The 20,807-nt window shown below is 47.5% G+C and overlaps 1 protein-coding gene across 1 annotated transcript; it reads right to left on the reverse strand.

Annotated features, from left to right (window-relative positions):
- Window positions 1-428: 428 nt before the first annotated feature.
- BSX (brain specific homeobox) lies at window positions 429-2,971 on the reverse strand. Its single transcript, XM_065855507.2, has 3 exons — window positions 2,573-2,971; window positions 1,689-1,885; window positions 429-1,541 (listed from the first exon to the last, which is right to left on the reverse strand). The coding sequence occupies exons 1-3, from the start codon at window positions 2,835-2,837 to the stop codon at window positions 1,302-1,304; spliced, it is 702 nt and encodes a 233-aa protein (XP_065711579.1). The 5' UTR covers window positions 2,838-2,971; the 3' UTR covers window positions 429-1,301.
- Window positions 2,972-20,807: the final 17,836 nt, after the last annotated feature.

The following is a 20,807-nucleotide window of genomic DNA, read 5'->3' on the forward strand; positions in this document are numbered from 1 at the left end:
TGTTTTCCCCCTCCGACATGTGATCTTTATTATTTACGTGTAAAAAGCGTCAAGAGAAATTCACAAAAAGGGAAGCAAAGACACATTTCAATCATCTGTATTTTACATATTAACCAGGGGACACATTTTCCCTCGCAAAATCACACGTCCCAACATCCAAAACGCACTGAAAGTGCTAACGACACTGGATAAACAAATGAACTTTCTTTTGAAAAAGGAAATTAAAGACGAAATAAAGTAAATAACCTAACGAAACGCCGACGTGCAGGGGGCTGCACAGACAACGTCCGAGCAAGCACAGCCTCCTCCAGGATCGTACCGAGGAAAGCTCAGCCCTCCCCTGGAGACACGGAGCCTCTGCCGCGCTCCCGGTGCGTTTGCAAACACAAAGAAATAAATACATTTAAAAATCTCAATTTACCTGGAAATTAAAACCGTTTCGCTGGCAGGAAGATAAAGGCAAAGCGAGCACGGCCGGTGACTGCTCGTCTGGCTGCAATACGAAGCTCAGATGCGGAGGGGAACAGGAGCCAAACGTGGGGCCGGCTCTGGGCTTCTTTGCAAAGAAAAGCATCCGGAAGGTGATTCACACCTGGAAGCCGCGAAGGAATCGCGCTGCCCACGCAGGTGGTTCTCAAGCTGTAGGAAATCTCTTTGCTAGCTGGGATTGCCTTTGCTCCCAGCAGGATCGAATTGTTCGTGACGCTCCCCCTTCCCTTCACCATAACGGAATTAAATAAAGGGTACTTTTGCTCTTACCTGTTTCTTTGGAGGGTATTTCTACAATTAGTTGTTTTTTCTTTTAGTTTATGCGCGTTCTGGAAGCTCAGCCCGGGATTAAACCCGACCTACCGCACTACGGAGGGAAACGGCGAGTTTAACAGCGCGTTTAACGGGCTCGGCGTGCCCTGCCTGCCGCTCTCAGTAACCACAACACGCTGGCACCCGCAAACATTTATTGTAAAATCGAGGAAAGTTCGGGGCAGTGAGAAAAGTCCGGTATTTCGAAGGGAAGGGGAAACTTAAAGGAAACGCGCCTTATTTTGCTCTCTCCCACCAGATTTGCAAGCAAAGCTCAGGCTTGGGGTGATGCCGGGGCGGGGAAACCCCGTCGCTTCCTTCGCCCTGGGCCCTGCCGCCGGGGAGGGGGCTCTCCCCACATCAACACCTCCTTCCAAAACCGTGCCCCCCTTCCCTTTGAGCTCCGGCATTACTCAAGGCTGGGGTGTAGGGGCGACTTGCGGGGCCGGGGCAAAACCGCCCCGGAGGGGCAGGCGAGCCGGGGCCGGGCCCCGGTGCTTCTAGAGGCGGTGGGGGCAGAGATCCCCCTCCTCCAGGATGTCCACCTCGTCCTCGGGGTCCTGGAGCAGGAAGGGGCCGGGGGGGCCCTTGCGGGGCTCGGTACCGGCCGCCTCGGGCAGTTCGGGCTCGGGGGAGCTCTGCTCCCGGCTCTCCTCACCACCCGGGTGCTTGGGGTCGTCCTGGGTTTTCCGCAGCTGCTTTTTGTGCTTCATCCGCCGGTTCTGGAACCAGGTTTTCACCTGGGGACAGCAGGGAAGGAAAAAAAAAATAATAATAAAAAAGAAAATTAAAAAGCGAAGGTGGGGATGCTGCGTGGGATAAGGGGAGGGGACGGGTGCTAGCCCCGCTTCCAGGTGGGCCAGTCCCGGTCCCCAGCGCCCCGGTACCTGTGTCTCGGAGAGGCTGAGGGCCGTGGCCAGCTCCACCCGTTCGGGCGTGGAGAGATAGCGCTGGATCTCAAACCTCTTCTCCAGGCCGGAGAGCTGCGAGTCGGAGAAAACGGTGCGGGCTTTGCGACGGCGACAATGCTTCCCGGGCAGCTCGGCGTGAGCGTGGTGCTGGAACAGGGCTGGCACCGGCACTCCTGGGGGGACACACGGCAGAGACCCGGGCTGCCCGTGGGCTCCTGTCCTCTGCAGCCCCCGGTGGGCTGTCCCTCCGCCTCTTTTGGTTTCATTGTTATTTTTTTCGTTTATTTCGTTTTTGAGGTAGTCTAATTGGTTTGGGTTTAGGGGGGGGGTCTTGCTGTTCTGGAAACACAGGGGTTTGCAAAGCTGAACCCGCCCCAGCAAGGCAAAGGCAGCCCGGGCAGTGCCCGCAGCTTTTCCACCGCCGCTGAGGCTGGCAGGAAAACTTTCACCCTCCTGACAATTAAACCACAACGAAAAGGACGCGGAAAAAGACAGGACAACGCAAAGGGACAAGAAATGTTATCGGTCCAAAGCCAAAAATAATAATAATTTTAAAAATAAAGGCAAAGAGAGGGAAACACTCGAAATGCAATCGAGTGAACGACAAGTGCAGCACGGGGGACTCCTGTTCCCGAGAACGAAGCCCCGCGGTGTAGGGAGCTCCGGGAGCGGCTGGCGAGGGATGCAGCCCCCGTTTCGGTGCAGGATGCGGAAAGGTGCCCCGCTGCCCCAAAAGGGCTTGTCTTTCACCTCTGCTTGTCCCGTCACGGCCTGCGGACTCTTGTTCCCACCCGAGTCCCCACCTCGGTGTCACCTGGCCACAAACTCCGCAGGTTCCTCCTGCGAAGGGCTGCACTTACCCGAGGTGGTGAGGAAGTAGGGATGGTGGTGATGCTCCGGCTTGTGCAGGGCAGGGTGCGGGTGGGGCGCCAGGAGGGTCGGGGTTGGCATCAGGGGGTACCCATAGTCCAAGAGGGGGACGCGGGAGGCCAAGGAGCCGGGAAAGTGCTCGGGGGGCACCTCCCGCAAGGGTTTGGGCTTGTGCAGCAGAATATCCTCGATGAAGAAGGAGGTGGGCCTGGGTGCGGAGACGGGGTGCACAGGCGAGGTGAAGTTGAGGTTCATTTCGGTTGTCCCCACCTCGGGCAGCGGGGAAAGCAGCGAGCCGGGCTGAGCGCTGGCTGATGGAGGAGAGAGGGTGGCCGGCTGCACCTCCCGGGGCCGAAGATAATAAATACAAATATTTATTATAATAAATTAATATATAACAATTAAAAAAAATAAATAAACCAAACTCCGGAGCAAAAATAAATACCAACAATAATTAAACAAACATTTCCCCCCAGGCAAGAAATAAACTGAAGGAGCCGAGGGGGATGCGAGGCGGGTGGGCTTGAGCTGCGCGGGGAGATGCGCGCCTTTGAGGCGCGGTGGGAAGGGGGTTCTCCAGCGAGCCAATAGCGATCGTGCGGGCGGGGGGACGGGCCCGCCGGGCCCCCCAAACCACCGCGGCGGTGCGGAGGGGGCGCGGAGAGGCTGCGGAGGGGCGCTGGGGGGATGCGGTGCCGCGCAGCCGCCCCCGCGCAGCGCGGACGCACCGCCCCGGGCAGCGCGGTCGCTTCAGCCCCGGTCCCAGCGCTGGGGTTGGGGCGTTTTCCCAAACATGAGGGTTTTCTCCTTTATTTTCTTAAAAAAAGGAAGAACAACTAGTGGCGCTTTCCCGACCTGTCCCACGCTCCGCTCCCAACTTGTGTCTTTGCACTCAGGTTATCGCCCCGTTGGGGTTTTGTTGCCATCCATTCCCCGCTCAGTGTTGTGCTAACGCTTCTCTCTCTTTTTTTTTTATTTGGTCTTTCCTCTGTTTGTCTTTCTTTTTTTTCTTCCCCTAATCTGTAACATTCATTTCCCCGGAGTCAATTTGCTAAAATGAGGGTGATATACTACATCAGAGCCGAGATAATTTCGGTTCGCATCTCAGAAAATTGCTCTAATTATTGATGTTAAACTCAGGGAAATTAAAAGAAGGCACTTCTTCTTCATCTCCTGATTTTAAGCTCTAATTTGTTGAAATCGAGTTGTCATCACAATTCCAATCACTACCGTTAATAGTAAAAGTGTTCTAATAGAGCCAGAATTCGCACAACCCATGCTATTAGATAATTAAGAAAGATGTTAGAAAGGCAAGTGCTAATCCTTGGGCACACGGACAGCATTTCCATCTGATCCAGCAGGTAGAACAAATTAATTACCAGAATCAATTAGTCCTAAAAGTACAGTTCTCAGGGAAGTGTAAGCCATGTCTTCCATATGGATGAGCTGGTAAATGGTAAATAGACGAGGAAAAACCTCTGAAAGAATAGAAATGGCAATCGTCCGGTTTTAATGAATCTGGAACTCAGCGCGGACGAGTTTTCCAGCGGTCCCGTCTATTCGCCACCGGCCACGATCACGCATGGGCAAGGGCATGAGCAGCCCCCCCGGCTAGTTATAATGCCTTTAAAATAGCTTTTAAAATAAATATATGTCTCCTTCATCAGTTCCACTTGGCCAGAACTCAGGGGGGACCAGTGAGCACCCCATCTCACCGAGAAAATCCACGGGAGCATCTTTCTCTCCAGGAAAAAAATAGAGAATAAAATAAATCCATTGTAGTGTCCCCTCCTGAGACGCCAATTTCGGCATCAGCCCGGGATTTTGGCCAGGGGTTTAAAAATACAACAGGCTAATAACTTTCTCTGAGGAGCAAATGAGTAAGCAAATGAATTAACAGTGATGAAACGGGTCTAATTCCCGACTTGTTAGAGGAGAGAGCGCAGGCAGGGGCGTGTAAGCCGCTTGACTGGCCATTTCATCAGCTGAGATTGCTTCTCAGGGAGGGCTGGGGTTTTGCTCACCAGTGGGGTGTGTAGATATATGTATTTAAAGCAGATCTGAAAGATTAAAGACGTGTTACTCCTGCCAGATTGGGTCACAGCTTTAGGACTCAGGCTAAAGCCTGACAGCCCTATTGAGAGCGGCTGCTTTTCTGAGTCCCTCGTTATTTAGGGTACAGGGGGAACGGGGCTGCTGTCTCGGTGTTAACTGGCAGCAACAGCAGCAAAACTCGGCCCCAAACCGGGCGGTGGCACTTCAGGCACAGCACCCTCTCCCTGGTGCTAATTCAAACAGCCAGAGGTGATAACCCCCTATTTGTGGAGGTCCCCCGATAGGAAGGTAGACCCCAGGGGGACCTCTGCACCGCACTCCTCACACCCAGGGATATTTGAAATATAACATTTCATGGCTTTTTGTGACAGGAAGGGGTGTCAGGCGCTTCCCACCTTTGGCAGGCAGTGTTGGCAGGGTGCTCTCTTTTCCTTACAAACCTCTCACCTATTTTTCCAGTTTTGGGACCCATCAGCACGAATCTCATGCCGGGACCCCCAAAGACTCCCAGTCCCAGCTGCACCCTCGCTCTGCCCAAAGACCAGTCCCCAGATCACACATTAACCTTTTTGTCTGTCTGGCCAGACATAAGCACACAGGCAGATATTCTTATGTATTTTTGCATACACACATAATTCTATTTACTATTAAATTCACAACTGAGTCAGGTCTCCAAAGAGACCCTCTGTGGCCTCCTCTCAACGGAGCAGGGTCTCCCATTGAGGTGGTCCCACAGCTTTTCCCCAGATTTGGCAGAAATTGCCCCAAACCTGGGGTAATGCTGAGGTCTTGTTGGGCTTAGGGATACATCTGGGAGAGAAAACGAGATGGAGGGGGACCAGAGCTGTGTTTGGATGCTGTGCTCTCACGCTCTTCCCTGAACGCCTTGTGGGACTGTGTAACGTCTCAGCCTGCAACCCAAAATGATTCGGAGCCTCTGCAGAGCCACGTGTCTCCACACCACTGTGGAGTTTGTTCACTGTTTCTTCAATAAAATAAAATGATTTCAACAGGCTTGAAGAGCTTTATAAACTTCGCTGGTAGCGATGCATGTGTAACCCCCATATACACACACATCTTCCTTTTATGATTTAATAACGTAGTACACATACACTTTGCTTACATAAACACCGGGCGTCATTACTTGCACACTTAAGATCATTTAGAGGTATTATGGGGAAATTTTTTGCCTAGGAAAACAGATATTTATTTGAGTTAAAACGTAGAGGGTCATTTAAAAGGTCAGTGCAGCTATATTGATGTTAGTAGCTTTATTTCAGTGTGCTGCATTAGGGATGAATTTGGTGCAGTTTAAAAATACGTGCACTTACCTTCCTGCGGCTCTTGAAGAGGTGAGGTAGCTTGGAAGCCCAGCCTTTTCATGCCTTTCAAGACAAATCCACTCAAAAAGGAAGGGTTAAATTAAAAACAGACAGCCTTGATATGATCAAAATGGGAGCCTGGCTGCAGGAAAGAGGTCTGAAGAGCTCGGTTTGAGTAGCCGCACACGTAACATAGAGAGAAGGTCTTTTGAACACAAAGCGTGGCTTAATGGAGAATGTTCCATGCATGATGCTTCAAGCAGAACCTCTCCGCATGCGGAGGAGCAGGGTGTCTGTGCCTGGGGGCTCACCGGGCACTGCTGGCGAGAGGGGAAAAGCACTTTGCGCTTCACTGCAGCCACTTACCCATCTACGTCCCACCTACCCACAGCCACCGTTTGCCCAAGACCCGTCTCCCCTGGCACCCAACCCTGCCTCCCACCACCCTGCAAACTGCCCATGGAGAGCAGTGACACTGTTTGTGGCGAGAGGTTTCATCAATTCAGCTTCGCTGCCGTGACATAAAGGCAGTGGTGGGAAGGCCCTTTAGCTCTAAGGTCTTCACAAAATACTTTTACTGGCATTTCACAGATGATACTTCAGTGTTGGTAACACTCCAGTGCGCCTTGACACCAGGTCAGGTTCAAGGAGGGCTCGGTGGATGGGCTTGGAGGTCAAGTGCTGCCTAAAACAAGAGCCCAGCAGGTTGTCTCATGGTGGTTGTGCAAACAACAGAGAGGGCGGGAGGTGAAAGAACGTGTCAGAGAGGAGTTGGTTTCCTAACCAAGGCTAATGGCAGCAAAAGGAGAAGATCCAACGAGGTCTTCAAAGGCTCATCACTCTGCCAGCCCTTGGCTTTCACAGCCTCGAAAATACATTGTCCTGCAGCCCACAGAACGGCTCTCTCCTTCATTTGTAGCTGAGATGAAGGGAAGACAACAGAACGTGAAATAAAGAAGTAATCATCCTGTTAATTTTACTCCAAGACAACAAACACTCAGACTAAAAGCTGGGTCTCTATTATTCTAATAGAATCACTGAATTTACCCACAAACCTCATGGTAATTTCAGGGCTACAGTTCCAGGTACAAAGCACAGGAGGGGATGGAAGTGTTGCTGATGTGAGGCGACCACATTAGGAAGTGATTGAGACAGGAAGGTACTTTTGAGGCTTTAATCAATCCCAATAATGGTAATCATTTGGGGGAGAAGAAGGGATATGGCATCAACAACAACCCAAAAGTTAAAGAGTAAAAGCTTAGGCTGTAGCTTCCTTACACGTGTCCCATGGTCTCGAAGGATTCATTCTTAGATCCAGAATTCTGTCTCTCTACTGAAAATTCGCCTGATTATCTGATGATCCTGAACATTTTCTGAAGACAGGATGCTTATATAACAAGAATCAAAATTATTAACATTGGCAGGTTTGCTCTAAACACTTTCCCCAAAATAGTAACTCTTATTAACTAAGACCTGGGATCTTTTCAATTAGCTAATATTTGTATTCAACTTCAGCAGGGTTATCTGTGCTGTTCCAAAACACAGCAACATTCTTCCTTCTTTCTTTCTTGTTGAATGAGTCAGAAATGGGGAGGGAGGCTTAGAAGTTTCTCTGGGGCCTGCTTTCAATTACTCTTCATTTGGTTACATATCAGTTCCTCCTCATGGTGCGAGCAGCCCATGGGCATCGCTCACTCCCGTGAGGCCAAAGCGATTCTTTCACCCAAGGCCATCTGTACTGGGGCATCTCCGCTAATCCTTTGCTCTCGAACATCCATTCTTGCTGCCATTGTCGCTGCTTTGCCGTTAGCACATTAACGCCTATTCGCTTCCTTTCATTCCAGCTGTGTAACCATCATCCGCACAACTCCACGTTTCGAGTCACTTTTTTGCGCCGATCACTCAGAACCTCCCTTGTTGCTCTAATTTCAGACCTTGTAGGTCTGTGTTTTTAACCTTTGGGGAAGGATAATCCTTCTTTTCCCTTTCTTATCCATTCAACCTTCATTTTATTCCCATTGTCTTGTTTCCTACTGTTCTTTGTGGGTTTCCTCTGATCATCTGTCATACTTTCGGGTTCCTCATGAAGACCTCATATACCTTTGCTACTTAGAGGAATACTTGGAATGTATAAACCCCAAGTCTCAGGCTGGCATAAGCCGGGAGTAACTTAAATAAAGAACCAACGGAGCACATAAATCTAAATGACACAAATACTTTGAGTCTTTTCAATTCCCCTCTTTACTTTTCAACTTTAAAGTGTCTCGTTTTGAAGCCTTAAAAATAAAAAGCACACAAATGATGCACTCCAAGGCCAGAGGAAGCTATTATGGCCACCACGTCCGACCTCTCGAATCACACAAGCCAGAGTTTTACCCCATAACTCCTGTATCAAACTCATAAAAACCCACCCAACCTGGTTAGACTGTGGAGTAAGAATAGCAGGTTTTTAACTGTTTAAATTATATTTGATCCGTCACAACATATACATAGGAAATATGTGTTTATAAACAGGTTGAATGAGCAGCTTTCTCTTATGTCTGGATCCCTAGCAAGCCTCCCCATTCTTCTGCATTTACATTTTGACTCGCTCCATTGAAAATCTGTGATTACTTACAAACTCTACACTCAGCTTTTGTAAATACGATTCTGCTAGAAGGTCAATCTCTACTTTAGAAATCACTTAGGACCAGACTCAACATCCTGGTTTAGTTTTTTCCTCTGAGTTTTAATACACAAATTGTTATATCAGATTGTGGAAGACGTCCCCAAATCTCTCATGCGTCTCTCGCACTGTCACAGGCACAGCGATGGTCACAAACTGACGCTGATCATTTTGTTAAAAGAAAAGGAATCACTCTTTATTGAAAGATAATTAAACCTTTTTTCTTTCATGTCTGCTCCAAACAGATTGCAAAACTAGTTGGACCTAGTTTATGAGAAAGATAACCTTTTTGATGATCAAAGGGAGAGATTGGTTCCATTACTTGCATTAGTCAGAGTTGTCTGTGCTGTGGCCTTCAGAATAAAGGGAGAAATGTACTTTAGAAAGATCTGAGTAACACACTTTACTCAAAACATTTCTGTATTATATTGCTTCTTGACTGTTTCAGCTTACCCTGTATCCCTGCACTTTATTTTAAGCACTCCAGAAGTGGATGACAGGTCTGGGGGAAAAAGAATCCAGTCAGCATCTCACAAATGCACCTTCAAATAGCGCGGTAAAACTGGAAATTACATTTCAAAATGGTATTTTGTACATTTCCAAGGATGAGGTATTCAAATGGCGACGTGATGTAATAGAATATTGCCTGACGATAAAAACACTTTCTCACATCGGTCAATATTATTTTTAAATGGAAATATTAAAATGCTCCAGGTGATCTGAAACAAGTAAAGATGCAGGAAGATGCCTCATAATAAATTGGTAAAATAATATTGCCATGATTTTTCCACACTTCAAAGAATAAACTCGGTTTATTTAGTTCAGCTGTATTTGATTCGGTCCAGCTGGTTCTCACTCTCATATTTTATTTTAATATGATTTCCTGTTTAAAAAAAATGAAGCTTGTACATCACTCTCTTTCTCTTCCTCTTTCCCTTTCCCTTCCCCTTTCTCTTTCTCCTTCCCTTTCCCTTTCCCTTTCCCTTTCCCTTTCCCCTTCCCTTTCCCTTTCCCCTTACCATAGTAAGGTTTAACAGAGCAGCCATTCTGGATAATAGAACAACTTCTATGTTACAAGTTTTTCAAGACTTGAAGAAAAAGCATCACATATGGAGTTTGGCATTGTTTTAGGTCTTGATTTAGCTCGTATTTTTAATTATGAGTTATGGGGTTTCCTATTTCATAAACATGTTATCTCCTCTTCCAAGGCACGGTTCGAAATGATCAACGCAATGCAACCACCAGGTTCGCCAACGCAAAGGAAGCGTTTGTTCTCTGCCAAAATCTGCTCTTGGTTTATTTTGGCTTGGGGGGGTCAAGACTTGGCTTTCAACGGCCATCTTTGCAAATCGGTTTGCCATTTGTTATTGTCCACGGAAGATTAAACCTGGATGTCCAAGAGGTCAAGAGCCATAAGCTTGAATGGAGGAAAACAGCAGCACAATGATGGGAAACAACGTATCACACAAAACGTCCTCAAAGCTAAGGGGGTGGTTTAGAATATTATAAGCTCGTGCATCGTTCTAACAGGGTCCCAAATAAGAGACGTGTGCGTGCTCGTGTGCCTGCGCATTTCTGTCCAACTGAGATCAGTACTTGAGTCTCCAAATACGTACAAAAAGGAGAATTTTCCAGTTTGCATCCTCTGGCAAATGCAATTTCCCTCCCAACACACATTAAATTCATTTAGCCTAGTGCATTTTTAATAGACATTATTCATCTATTACCTTAATGAGCTTGTGGTGAAAGCATATTGCCTCCCAATTTTAACAAAAGGAGTCTAATATTGCTGCAGCTTTTTCCCCTTTTGCCTTTTAAGGCAGCAGCGCGGAGGGGGGAAGGAGAAAAGCTATAGAGACAGATAAGGTTTTTATTCTGTGTCACAACACTACATTAAGAATAAAACCTTCCACTTAAACACTTAAATGAAAACATCGAGAAACTAATTTACCATTTGTAACCACATGATTTAAGTAGGAGCAGCTTTAATTTTCTTCCCATTTTCCTCATATTCAATGTGAGCCCACATTAGATTTCACTGGCTCAAATCACAACACTTAAAGCCACTTTCATTTTCTTTTTGATTAAATAATTGAAATTCCTGTCACTGCCTGCACTTTACTAGCACACAAATTTTATGTGTAAAGATAAATACTCTTTCTTTCTCCCTTCCCTGGCTGTAGGCTTTTTTTTTGCCTTTTTTTTTTCAGTTTAATCTTAAAAGCAGGCAAGGTTTAGTTTATTGATGGTTCCATAAAATGGATCAGTACTCCATTCACCTATTTCGTGGAATTATACCGCTCCCATTAAGTGATTGTTTGGAGAAATTATGGAAAGCCATCTTCTCTAATTTAGCTGTCATCGTTGTAAGGTTATTGCTATCCAATCCTAAAAGGACAGGAAGCCCAGTTACTCATGTGCTGTTCCCTCTCCCACACGCACTTCCATTAATGTCTGAAGCCTTGATTTTTATTTAAGTATTTGTTTCAATTAGGGTAACAAGTTGTATTAATGCTCCCTAATAAGTTGCTCTGACAAAACTCAAGACACTTTCCGTTGGGCTCGGTGAATGGCGCGGTCAATACGCGGCGTCAATTGGCGCTGCCTGTAACGAGCAGGGGATTTGAAGGCGATTTCCTGCTGTCTTTGTCCCCCGTGGCCTTGGGCCACAAGGGGGGCCGGTTGTCACATCCCCAGGGGACAGGGAGGGTGGAGGCGCCCAAACAAGGGACTTAGATGAACCCTGGGATTCATTATCATTTCTGGCTTAGACTTTGAAGCAAGAAAACCTGCACAAGCTGCTTTGGTCTGGGTCCTCTGAAGGATGGAGGGATCTAACTCTAATCAACAGGATTTAGATTTGCTTACCTTGGTGTTTCTGTGCTTTAGTTCCTTATATATGAAACATATATATATATATATATATATATATATATATATATCTTGAGTGCTCTGTACTTTACAGCATCAGCCTCACAATTTATCCCAACACTTTCACAGCTACTAACTGCAGGAGATTTGACATAAAATAATAAGTGTTAAGCGAATTTAGAGAGACCCTGGAACCCTCGTTACATCCTTTACTTAAATGACACAGGCTCAAATAAAACTTTGTGTGTCCCTTTGCAGGACCAAGGAAGCAAACAGAGGAGGCAGAACCCGGCTGGATCCACACTGGCCCTGCTGTTTTAATCTGCTTTCCTAATTTTCCCTGAGCGGGAGGTGCTGCAGGGTCACGAAGGATGCAGGAGAGGAGCGAGGATGTTGCCACGATGAGGGATAGGAGATATAGAGGTGAATCGATAAGGAACTTCCACGAACACCCAGCTTCCATAAGAAACACACATTATGTTTCCCAGCAAGGACCATTTTGCCATTGCATTGCTGTGAGTTCTCTCCTAATCTGACACGTTGATTTTTCCTGGGCGATGCTTACAAAGTGTAGCGGCCTTTACAGCATCATGCAGGAGAAGTCGCTACCAGGAGGGGTCAGGAGGTGCAGGAAGATTCCTTCCTCTTCTGCAGCAGCACAAATAAGAAGGGCAATGTGTGTTGCCTGTAGAGCGAGCTTTTCACCGGTGTGAAATAACACACGGCGCAGATATACGTGGCCTGCAATGGCAATGGGCAATGCGGGTGTACAACACGAGCTCTCAGAGCCACAAACACCACCAAGAGCAAGGGTGGCTCTGCAGGGGTTATAAACCGAAATTAGAGTGCGAGTTTAAATCAAGACAGATTATAAGACTGGCAAAGATTAGAGCAATAAATCTGCCCCAAAAAACACCGCACAAGCAGCTTTGTATTAAATAGGAAGGGCAGCCAGCTCGAGAGCACATCTGGTCCATCTCCCCACCCCAAACATGTCCCGCACTCCCCACCTGGGGAAGGACGCCTCTGACAGCCTGAATTTCTCTCCTGTTCCTGTCCCCATCATCGCCATTATTTTTAGATGCTCCATATCAGTGATGCCAACCTAATCAAAGCTTCATTCCTTGGCACACAGCAACACCCTCCTATTTTCTTTGATGAAAAATCCAGGTTGTGCTTAGAACATTTTACTGCCAACCTCATACTCGCCCCAAAGCAATGATGAGTTTATATTTTCTATAGAGTTATTTGAGGAAAAAACTTGTGAGTTTCAAAGGGTGCCCAGGTCTTCTAACTCCATCTGCTGAGCTAGTGAAAGATTCTGCCTTTGGCTGCCAGCTTGGCCAAGCTTGTCTCACATACCACTAGGAAACATTATAAAGGTGACTTTCATTTTCATATAACACATCAGCCCATTCCACACGGTTTAGAAGCCTTCCTGACAGTGCTGAAAATGCATTTTCTAATGGGTGGGGAGAGGGGGCAATGAAAACAAACTTCCAGAGACAAATTTGCCACCAGCATTTGCAAGTTAGGTGCAGAAGTTAGGGACCTCGCGGTGAATGAGGCAATGCAATGGGTCAGCCACGGCTTTTCATTCTGAAAGAAGGGCCAAGAAACAGAAGAAAAACATCTTTGTGGTCGTCCCTCCCTTCCCCTCTAACCATTCACCCTAGAGGACATTGTTAACATATAATAACTGGGCATGTCAGAATCAATTAGGCAACTCATAATAAAGCAGATGCTGCTATTGTGAAGACAATGCAGTGGAAGTATGGCTATAGGAAGACCCTCAGCGCAGGCCAGGCTAAGCAGATATGATGCTAATTGAATTCTTGCTGGCAATTTTTCACCCCTAAATGAACAAGAAAGAGAGGAATCTTGGAGTCTCATCTGTTTAGCTTGCGAACAGGAAAATGTTTTCAAGCCCAGTAAATGAGCAACCTAATCCACGGGGATGTTAGCACGAGGGGTCTCTTAAAAAATATCAATGCCCCAAACCCTTGATATGTTGAATATGAGTTGTGCCCTGTTCCCACAGCACCAGCAGTGATCGGGGAGTTGGTTATTTTATTTAACACTAAGAAAAGCGAGCGTTTCTGCTTGTCCAGAGGTTGGAGACCCCACACAAGGCAGCGACAGGACCTTTCGCGCTTCCACCACACCAGCCCGCCGCTTGCACCCAGGCACTTCCAGAGCTCTAAGGAGGCTCTGACAGCACAAATACTTCAAATATGAACAGAAGGAGGACCCCTGGCTCTCCTTGCTGTTGTTTGGCCTTCCCCCAGCCCCAAAAAGAGAAACGAGACCTTTCCCTGGAGGTTTAGATGCCAGTTTGCAAGTTTAGCATCACTAAACCAAAGGTGAGGACTCCCCGATTTTTATGGGGACTGAAACCTAAATTCCGGGGTTAAACCTCCTGGGTATTATTTTTCGGCTAAGAGCCTTGCTTTTTATTACTACTGGCACAAAAGAAGTCATTTCCCCACCTCAGTTATCAAGGAGTAATTAAGTCTCTTCTAGTAACCCTATGCCGAGAAGGCCTTTTAAATTAAAATATTTTCCATTTGATTTTGTTAGCTGCTAAATGAAGATCAGCAAAAATAGGCTAATTACAGCTATCCTAATTAAGCCCCTACAATAACCCATAATTACACCCATATTTATCACCTTTGTGCTGGACACTTTAACCTGTTGTGGTTTGCAATTAGCGTGGCCGTGTCGGGGGCTGTAACAGCGTCTGCCCCTCGTCCTGCCCGGGTTTTGATTGAGAGCGTGGAAACCAATTCTGCCCGTGAAAGTGTAAATGGGGTCATTCATGAGGCTTTCTTATCAGCGGCAAAGCCAGGTTAGAGAGCTGGGCTGGGTTTGAGCACGCTAGGTGACTTTAAGTGTGTTTTATTAAAGAGGAATTGCGGTGTTAGTGCTCGAACAGGGAGAGGAGGCAGAGTTTGAGCTCAGATGAATACCTGCATTTCTGGCTGACCCACTCTCAGCCTCAGCAAGTCACCGCTATCATTTAAGGGGGGAAAAGGAAACAAAACCTACTCATGCCTCAGTTTCCCCACTCACCCATGTTTTGGGGAAGAGAGACGCGGTTGTACTTTCGCTGCTGGGCTGTTATATTGGGGGAGGTGGAAGATGCACAAGCTGCACACGCTCACGGTGCCGAATGGAATGAGAGCGGCTCCTTTAATGGACACACAAATGGATTCAGAGGGAAAAAGCCTCTTCTGGCTGTGCCTTGTTCTCACCTCGATACAAGCTACAGGGTGCAGGTTTGGCACCCTGGGCTTGAGAAACACCAGCTTTGTAGGCTCAGCTTAACAGGGGAGTTTAAAGCATCCCTGAGAGGCAGGACTGGTATTCCCTAAATTCAAACTATGCAGACTGCAAGAGGGAAAAATCTCTTTCCCTCTGGTGCTGAAAGACTCACAAACCAAACCAGCTGCTGGTTTTCCTGGGGAAAAACGCTGTTGTCAGCAGGTAACTGGGACCCCACAGCACAGCTCTGTGGGAAACCCAAGGGCTCAAAGGGTCCCGTGATGTAAAACTGCAAACAGCGGTGTCTGTGGCTAAAATGTCAGTATTTCACAGGCCCAGAACATGGGGCAATAGGGGGTGACTTGCCTGTAATACCAGTCAACTCACAGGCACAAAAATGTTGTGTCTTTCTGGTTGGATAAACTCTCCCCTGATAGACTTTGGGGGCTAAAATACAATGAGGGGACACGTGTGTGTGTTGTGCACTGCAGAGCTATTCTGCCCATCTCACCCAGCTGACAATAAAGTGTTGGTGGTCTGTATGCACAGCGAGATAGCAAATGCGTTCAAATGACAAATTGTTGTCTTCTAATAGAAGTGCACTCATCTCAATTAAATTGGAGGAGGGGTGTCAGTCTTTGGAGGACACGGCTCCAGATAAGCCCCACGATCCAAGCCGCAAAGACTTCGGCAGAAAGCAGTCAGTGCCACGATGGTTATCAGTTGAGAAGTTCACTGTAAGACATAAAACGTGAAGCAAAACGAGGGTGTGATGCTTGCACTAAACAGCGCGGCCTTTATGGAAATACTCAGAGGAAGGGAAGAAGAAATTTGTTAAATCATGTCATCTTACTGTTCTGAAATAAAGGGCGCCCAGCACTTATGAGGCCATTCAGAGCTGATTTATCGCTTGAGACCACAGAGACAAAATCAAGCCATTACAATCTTTTAAAAGCTTTCTTGCAACAAACTAAAAATATCCATTGCTGACAGATGCAAGCTGTCAATAAGGAATTTAAGAACTCAGTGTGAGGAGTGGAAAGAGTGCAAAGTCTTGATAAACATCTCAAATTGGGTCTTACTCAGTGGGAAACAAGTAGTTTATAGTGGTAATTGTAAAGGGCATTTTACATTGAATCAATTAAATGAAAATCTTTTAAACCCTTTTTAAGAAGAGACCTTTTGAAGTTAACAGGTGATTTTAATTGGAACCATGGGACTTGCATCACGGGAGGCGGGGTGGGTTTTTTTGTTGAGATTTTTTTTGGAAGCATTCAATACAGGGGAAAAATCGATACACTTCCATCAGCATTTGAGCTCCTAGAGTCTTGCAAGTTGAATAGTGAAACTAGGCAAGAATTACAGTTTGCTCTGGTTTTATGTGGCTTTTTCTAGCAATTAAATAGGTCTCCATCATAACTCCTTAATTGTGCAAGGTACGGGAGAATTTATCAAGACCGAGTTCCCTTAGGATAATTCTTTTTAGTCAAAATCCTCTGCCATAAGCTACTCTATAATACCATAGACTTCTAGAGATCATTGCCCTTTAGAGAAGATGTTAAACATCCCAGATAACAGTATCAAAAGCAGTAATTGCATGTGAGCAGGATTTTACTTCCTCTTCTTCCTTCATCACAGCCATAAAGGATGCTCTGCTATATCATCAGCAGCACACAATGCCCGCGGGACTAGCACCACGAGCAAAACCTTCTCTCCAAAGCGAGTGACACTTTCAGCAATTGTCTGTTTAGAACTGGTGGATTCATTCGCATCCCATTGCTCTGCACTTCACCAAACCCGGGGGACGGCAGGGGAACCCAAGGAAGGAATAACACACGGTCCCCAGGTAAAGATATGGAACTGGTTCCCTCGACGGAGCCGCGGACGCAGATATTAAGTGGGTTAAACTGTGGATCCTTTATTCCTCGCAAACAAACTTCAGTCTTTGGGTGTCATCTCCTCAAAGTCAGAGGGCAATGTCTAGGGTGTCTGATCCCGACAGCGATGGCTGAGATGCAGGTAAGGGGGGGTTTGCAGACCCGTGGGGAGGAGAAAACCGGGGCGGCAGAAAAAGCTGCAAATGCACGGCACAACCTGCCTGTGAGTTTTTCACAGCCAGCGCAATGAAATCTCATCCCTCCAGCAAACACGACTGAGCCTCGGACGGCGCTCCCTTTTGCTGGCTTTAAACAGTCACTGCCCGTGAATTTAAACTGTGCATTAGAGCAGAACCAGAGCTCCAGGCTCGGTGGAGAGGGGCGATGCATTGCACAGGCTCAAAGCTCCTCTGGCAGCCAAGGAAGGGGTTCAAGGAGGGACAACTCTGGGACCAAGCATCCCAGCATCTTGTTGTTCTACCCTTCCCTCCCTTCCCAAACTGCAGGGCTGAGAGAGCAGGCCAGCAAGGCTGAAGACATCAGGCATTGCTGGCTTCAGAGACAGCTCTAGCAGGCACTAGAACACCCCGGCCGACTGTCAGGGCTGGTTTTGTAGCCCCCCCTGCCCTTCCCTGACCCTGCAGTGACTTTCTTGCGCTCACACACACAGTATTCCCGAATGGCGGGGAGCCGAGCGGCTCCACAAAGCTGCCAAACGCCGGCGGGGCAGGTGGGGAAACTGAGGCACAGCTGGTGAGTCACTGCGGGGAAGGGAGAGGGCAGCAATCCAGCCTCCGCGTCTCCGGCGTCGCTCCCGCCCTTCCTCGGTGGAATTGCTGTGCTTCTGCCGTGCACTAAGTGATTAGTCCGTGGCTTCGCTGAGTGTAAAGTTATGGAGCGGGAGATCCAATCACAGGCACAACTCCGGTTGTGCTACAGGCCTATTTGAAAGGGTAAGTGTTCTGCATTTTTTTCCATGCCTGCAACAATCTAGACAAATAGGCTTTTAAATTAAGCAGTGATTTGGAATATAAGTGAGTGCATTTAAGCTGCTAAGAGATGGAAAGATCCTAATGGCTGAAATATTTGTCATATCACAAATAAACTGGCTGTATCGGGAGCTACTAATATAACTAATTTTTACCAAATCCTTCACTGCTCTGTGATAGAAAATGAGGTCAGCATGGGTTGAGGCAACATAAAATGAGCAGCTGCCAGAAGGCAGCACAGAATACTGATAAAGGACTCTGCAGAAACTGCATTGCCTGCCCACAGAAAACAGGAATCAGTTTGTTCAAATTAAGATATAGCTTTTCCAGAGCACCCGGGGTTTTAATGAAAAGGTGCCAACAAACACAGGCTTTCAATGGATCCGGAATACAAATGCATACCAAGATACTTCCTCAAAGCCTCCCTATCCCATTTTTCCACATTCTGATCGTGCGGTCTGTGTGACTTTTGAAAGGCACTGGGGTGTCAGAGAGGGCAGGAGTGTGCCTGGGATTTCACCAGCTCCACTGGTTCCTACGGGGCTTTCCAGTTACAGGAATGAAACCCTGACTTAATCTGCCGCTCACAAGTAGGAGAAGTGAAATGAAGTTTGGAGGACTTCACAGAATCACAGATCCCAGAATGTCAGGGGTTGAAGGGCCCTGGAAAGCTCATCCAGTGCAATCCCCCATGGAGCAGGAACACCCAGCTGAGGTTCCACAGGAAGGGGTCCAGGCGGGTTTGAATGTCTGCAGAGAAGGAGACTCCACAGCCTCCCTGGGCAGCCTGGGCCAGGCTCTGACACCCTCACCCCCAACAAGTTGCTTCTCCTCGTGCAGTGGAACCTCCTGTGTTCCAGTTTGCACCCATTGCCCCTTGTCCTGTCACTGGGTGTCACCCAGAAGAGCCTGGCTCCATCCTCCTGACACTGCCCCTTTCCATATTGATCCCCAGGAATGAGTCCCCCCTCAGTCTCCTCTTCTCCAGCTCCAGAGCCCCAGCTCCCTCAGCCTTTCTCATAAGGGAGATGCTCCACTCCCTTCAGCATCCTCGTTGCCCTGGCCTTTGCCCACTCCAACAGAAAAACAAGCCCCAACCCCAGTGAGACCGTGCCAAGAACAGCTCTTGCACCCCTAGACGTCCAGGCACCAAGAGCAGCTCCCCAGAATCACCTCATTTCTGCCATGCGGTGCCGTCACACTGGTACGAGATGCCCTAAGGTGCCGCTTGGAGCTGACGGTGACACATAGGGACCCGGTGCCGGAGATGCGGCGGCAGACTGTGCTTCGCCTGCCGTGCTTCCAGTGCTGCCTCAGGCATTTGGGCCCAAGCGGGATGCAGCCACGCTCTGGCTGGAAGAGAAAAACAACAGAATTGTTTTCATTCCCATTAACAAAAAATACCAAGAAAACGTTGGAAGGGGAATTTCCTCCCTCTTCTACTGGCGTGAAGAGCCTCTCTGAACAAGGAGAGGATTTTGGTTGTAATAATTCGCCCTTTACATCCCTAATCTCCAAATGAGTGAAAAACCAGCAAGTAAATCCACTAGCCAGATTGGAAACTGAGGCAAGAAACGTCTTCCAGAAGGGAAGAGACTGAGTGTGTTTTGCCCCCAGACAGGGCTGGCAGCATAAAGCACATTTTCTGGCTTCTCCAGCTTCTTTATCAGCAAACTGGGAGTGACTCCATCATGGCAAAACAGGTTAGAGAGGGCACCAGGGTGTCCGGTTATTATTTCCATGGCCTGTTAGCACAGGTTCACATGTAATCCCATCTCCCTGGGCCACGTGAGAGGGATCGATCCGCAGAGAGCTCTGCAGTGGGAACTGCGACCGCTCGGGAGCACCGCAAAGCTAAAGAAAAATAAGATCAACATGGATTAGCAATAAAACTTAAAGCTCGCCGCATTTCCTAAATGGAATGGTAGAAGGGTTCATATTTGATAACCATTAAATGGTTTAATGAAATAATTATAACCCAGACTCCTGAGCCCGGCCACAATCAATAACTATGAGCTCTAAGCAACAGCATGATCCAAGTTCTGCCATTTTCACAGCGCTCCCCAGCAGGCAGAGTGTGTGACTATAAATGCGACTGACAGTAAAGTTGCATTAAAACATCCCCATCGAGGGCAATAATAGATTAAAGGCTACCGAGGCGCTGCAGTTGCCTGGTCAATACGCTTTATTTGCTGCATCACCCCCAATTTTGCCACCCTCCCGCATACTGCTAGTGGGAGTCGATTTGCTGTCAATGGCCAGCCCTGGCAAGAGCTGCATTAATGCACGCTCACAAAGGCACTGCGCATGGCATTATCACTTCACTCACTTTCAAATTACAGCCTAATGCTGTCTCCAGGCAGCTTGCGACACGTTAACACTATGTGCGATTTGTTGGTATCGGGCTAAATATTTCATGCCTAAAGATTTCATGCGAGATTTGATGACAGAAATAAACTACCGCCCGGTGGGAAATCATTCCGAATAATAGAATTAGTCATCGTTGGAAAATTGACGGGAAAGGGATGATGATGCGGGATAGTGGGAGAAGAAGAGAAAAGCATGAGGGGAGAAGGAGGGCTGGGCAGAGATTACAAACCGGGCAATTGCGCCTTGTTCCCAAATACCAGGCTTAGGTGCTCCGTTACTGCTTTGAAATGGTAAAGAATGCCACGTGATTAATAGCAGAGCTATTAATCCTGGCTTTTAATAGTGAAGCTATTAATCCTGGCTTCTTCAGGCCCAGCACCTCGGCATTGACTGCCTGCTGCAGGAGCGCTCCCGGCTCTCAGCCCCAACAAAACAGCCACCGAGTCAATCGGGCGATGACAAAACACACACTTGACCAGAGCGAGGAGACAAGTGCTGAGGCTCGGCACTGAGAAAGCTCCTGCTTTAGCTGCCTTTTGCCTTTCCAGCCCTTCTCTAATGGCAATTTCAAATCACAGCCGGGATTCGTGCCCTTTCCTTACAACCACCACCCAACACCCAGCTCCCACTTCTCCTGAGCTGGATTTATCATTTTCCTATTTGTGTGTGAGTTCCTAAGGATCATTTGGAGGAGTTAACAGCACCTCTGCACTTAGGGAATTAAGCTCAGGGAGTTCCGCTTCTCCGAGGTAGGAAAACCAAGCACAGCTTGTTTAATTAACCTTAAGGCTACTACAAATGATAAACCTGGC

This window comes from Patagioenas fasciata, chromosome 24 (assembly GCF_037038585.1).
Source record: "Patagioenas fasciata isolate bPatFas1 chromosome 24, bPatFas1.hap1, whole genome shotgun sequence".
NCBI lineage: Eukaryota > Metazoa > Chordata > Aves > Columbiformes > Columbidae > Patagioenas > Patagioenas fasciata.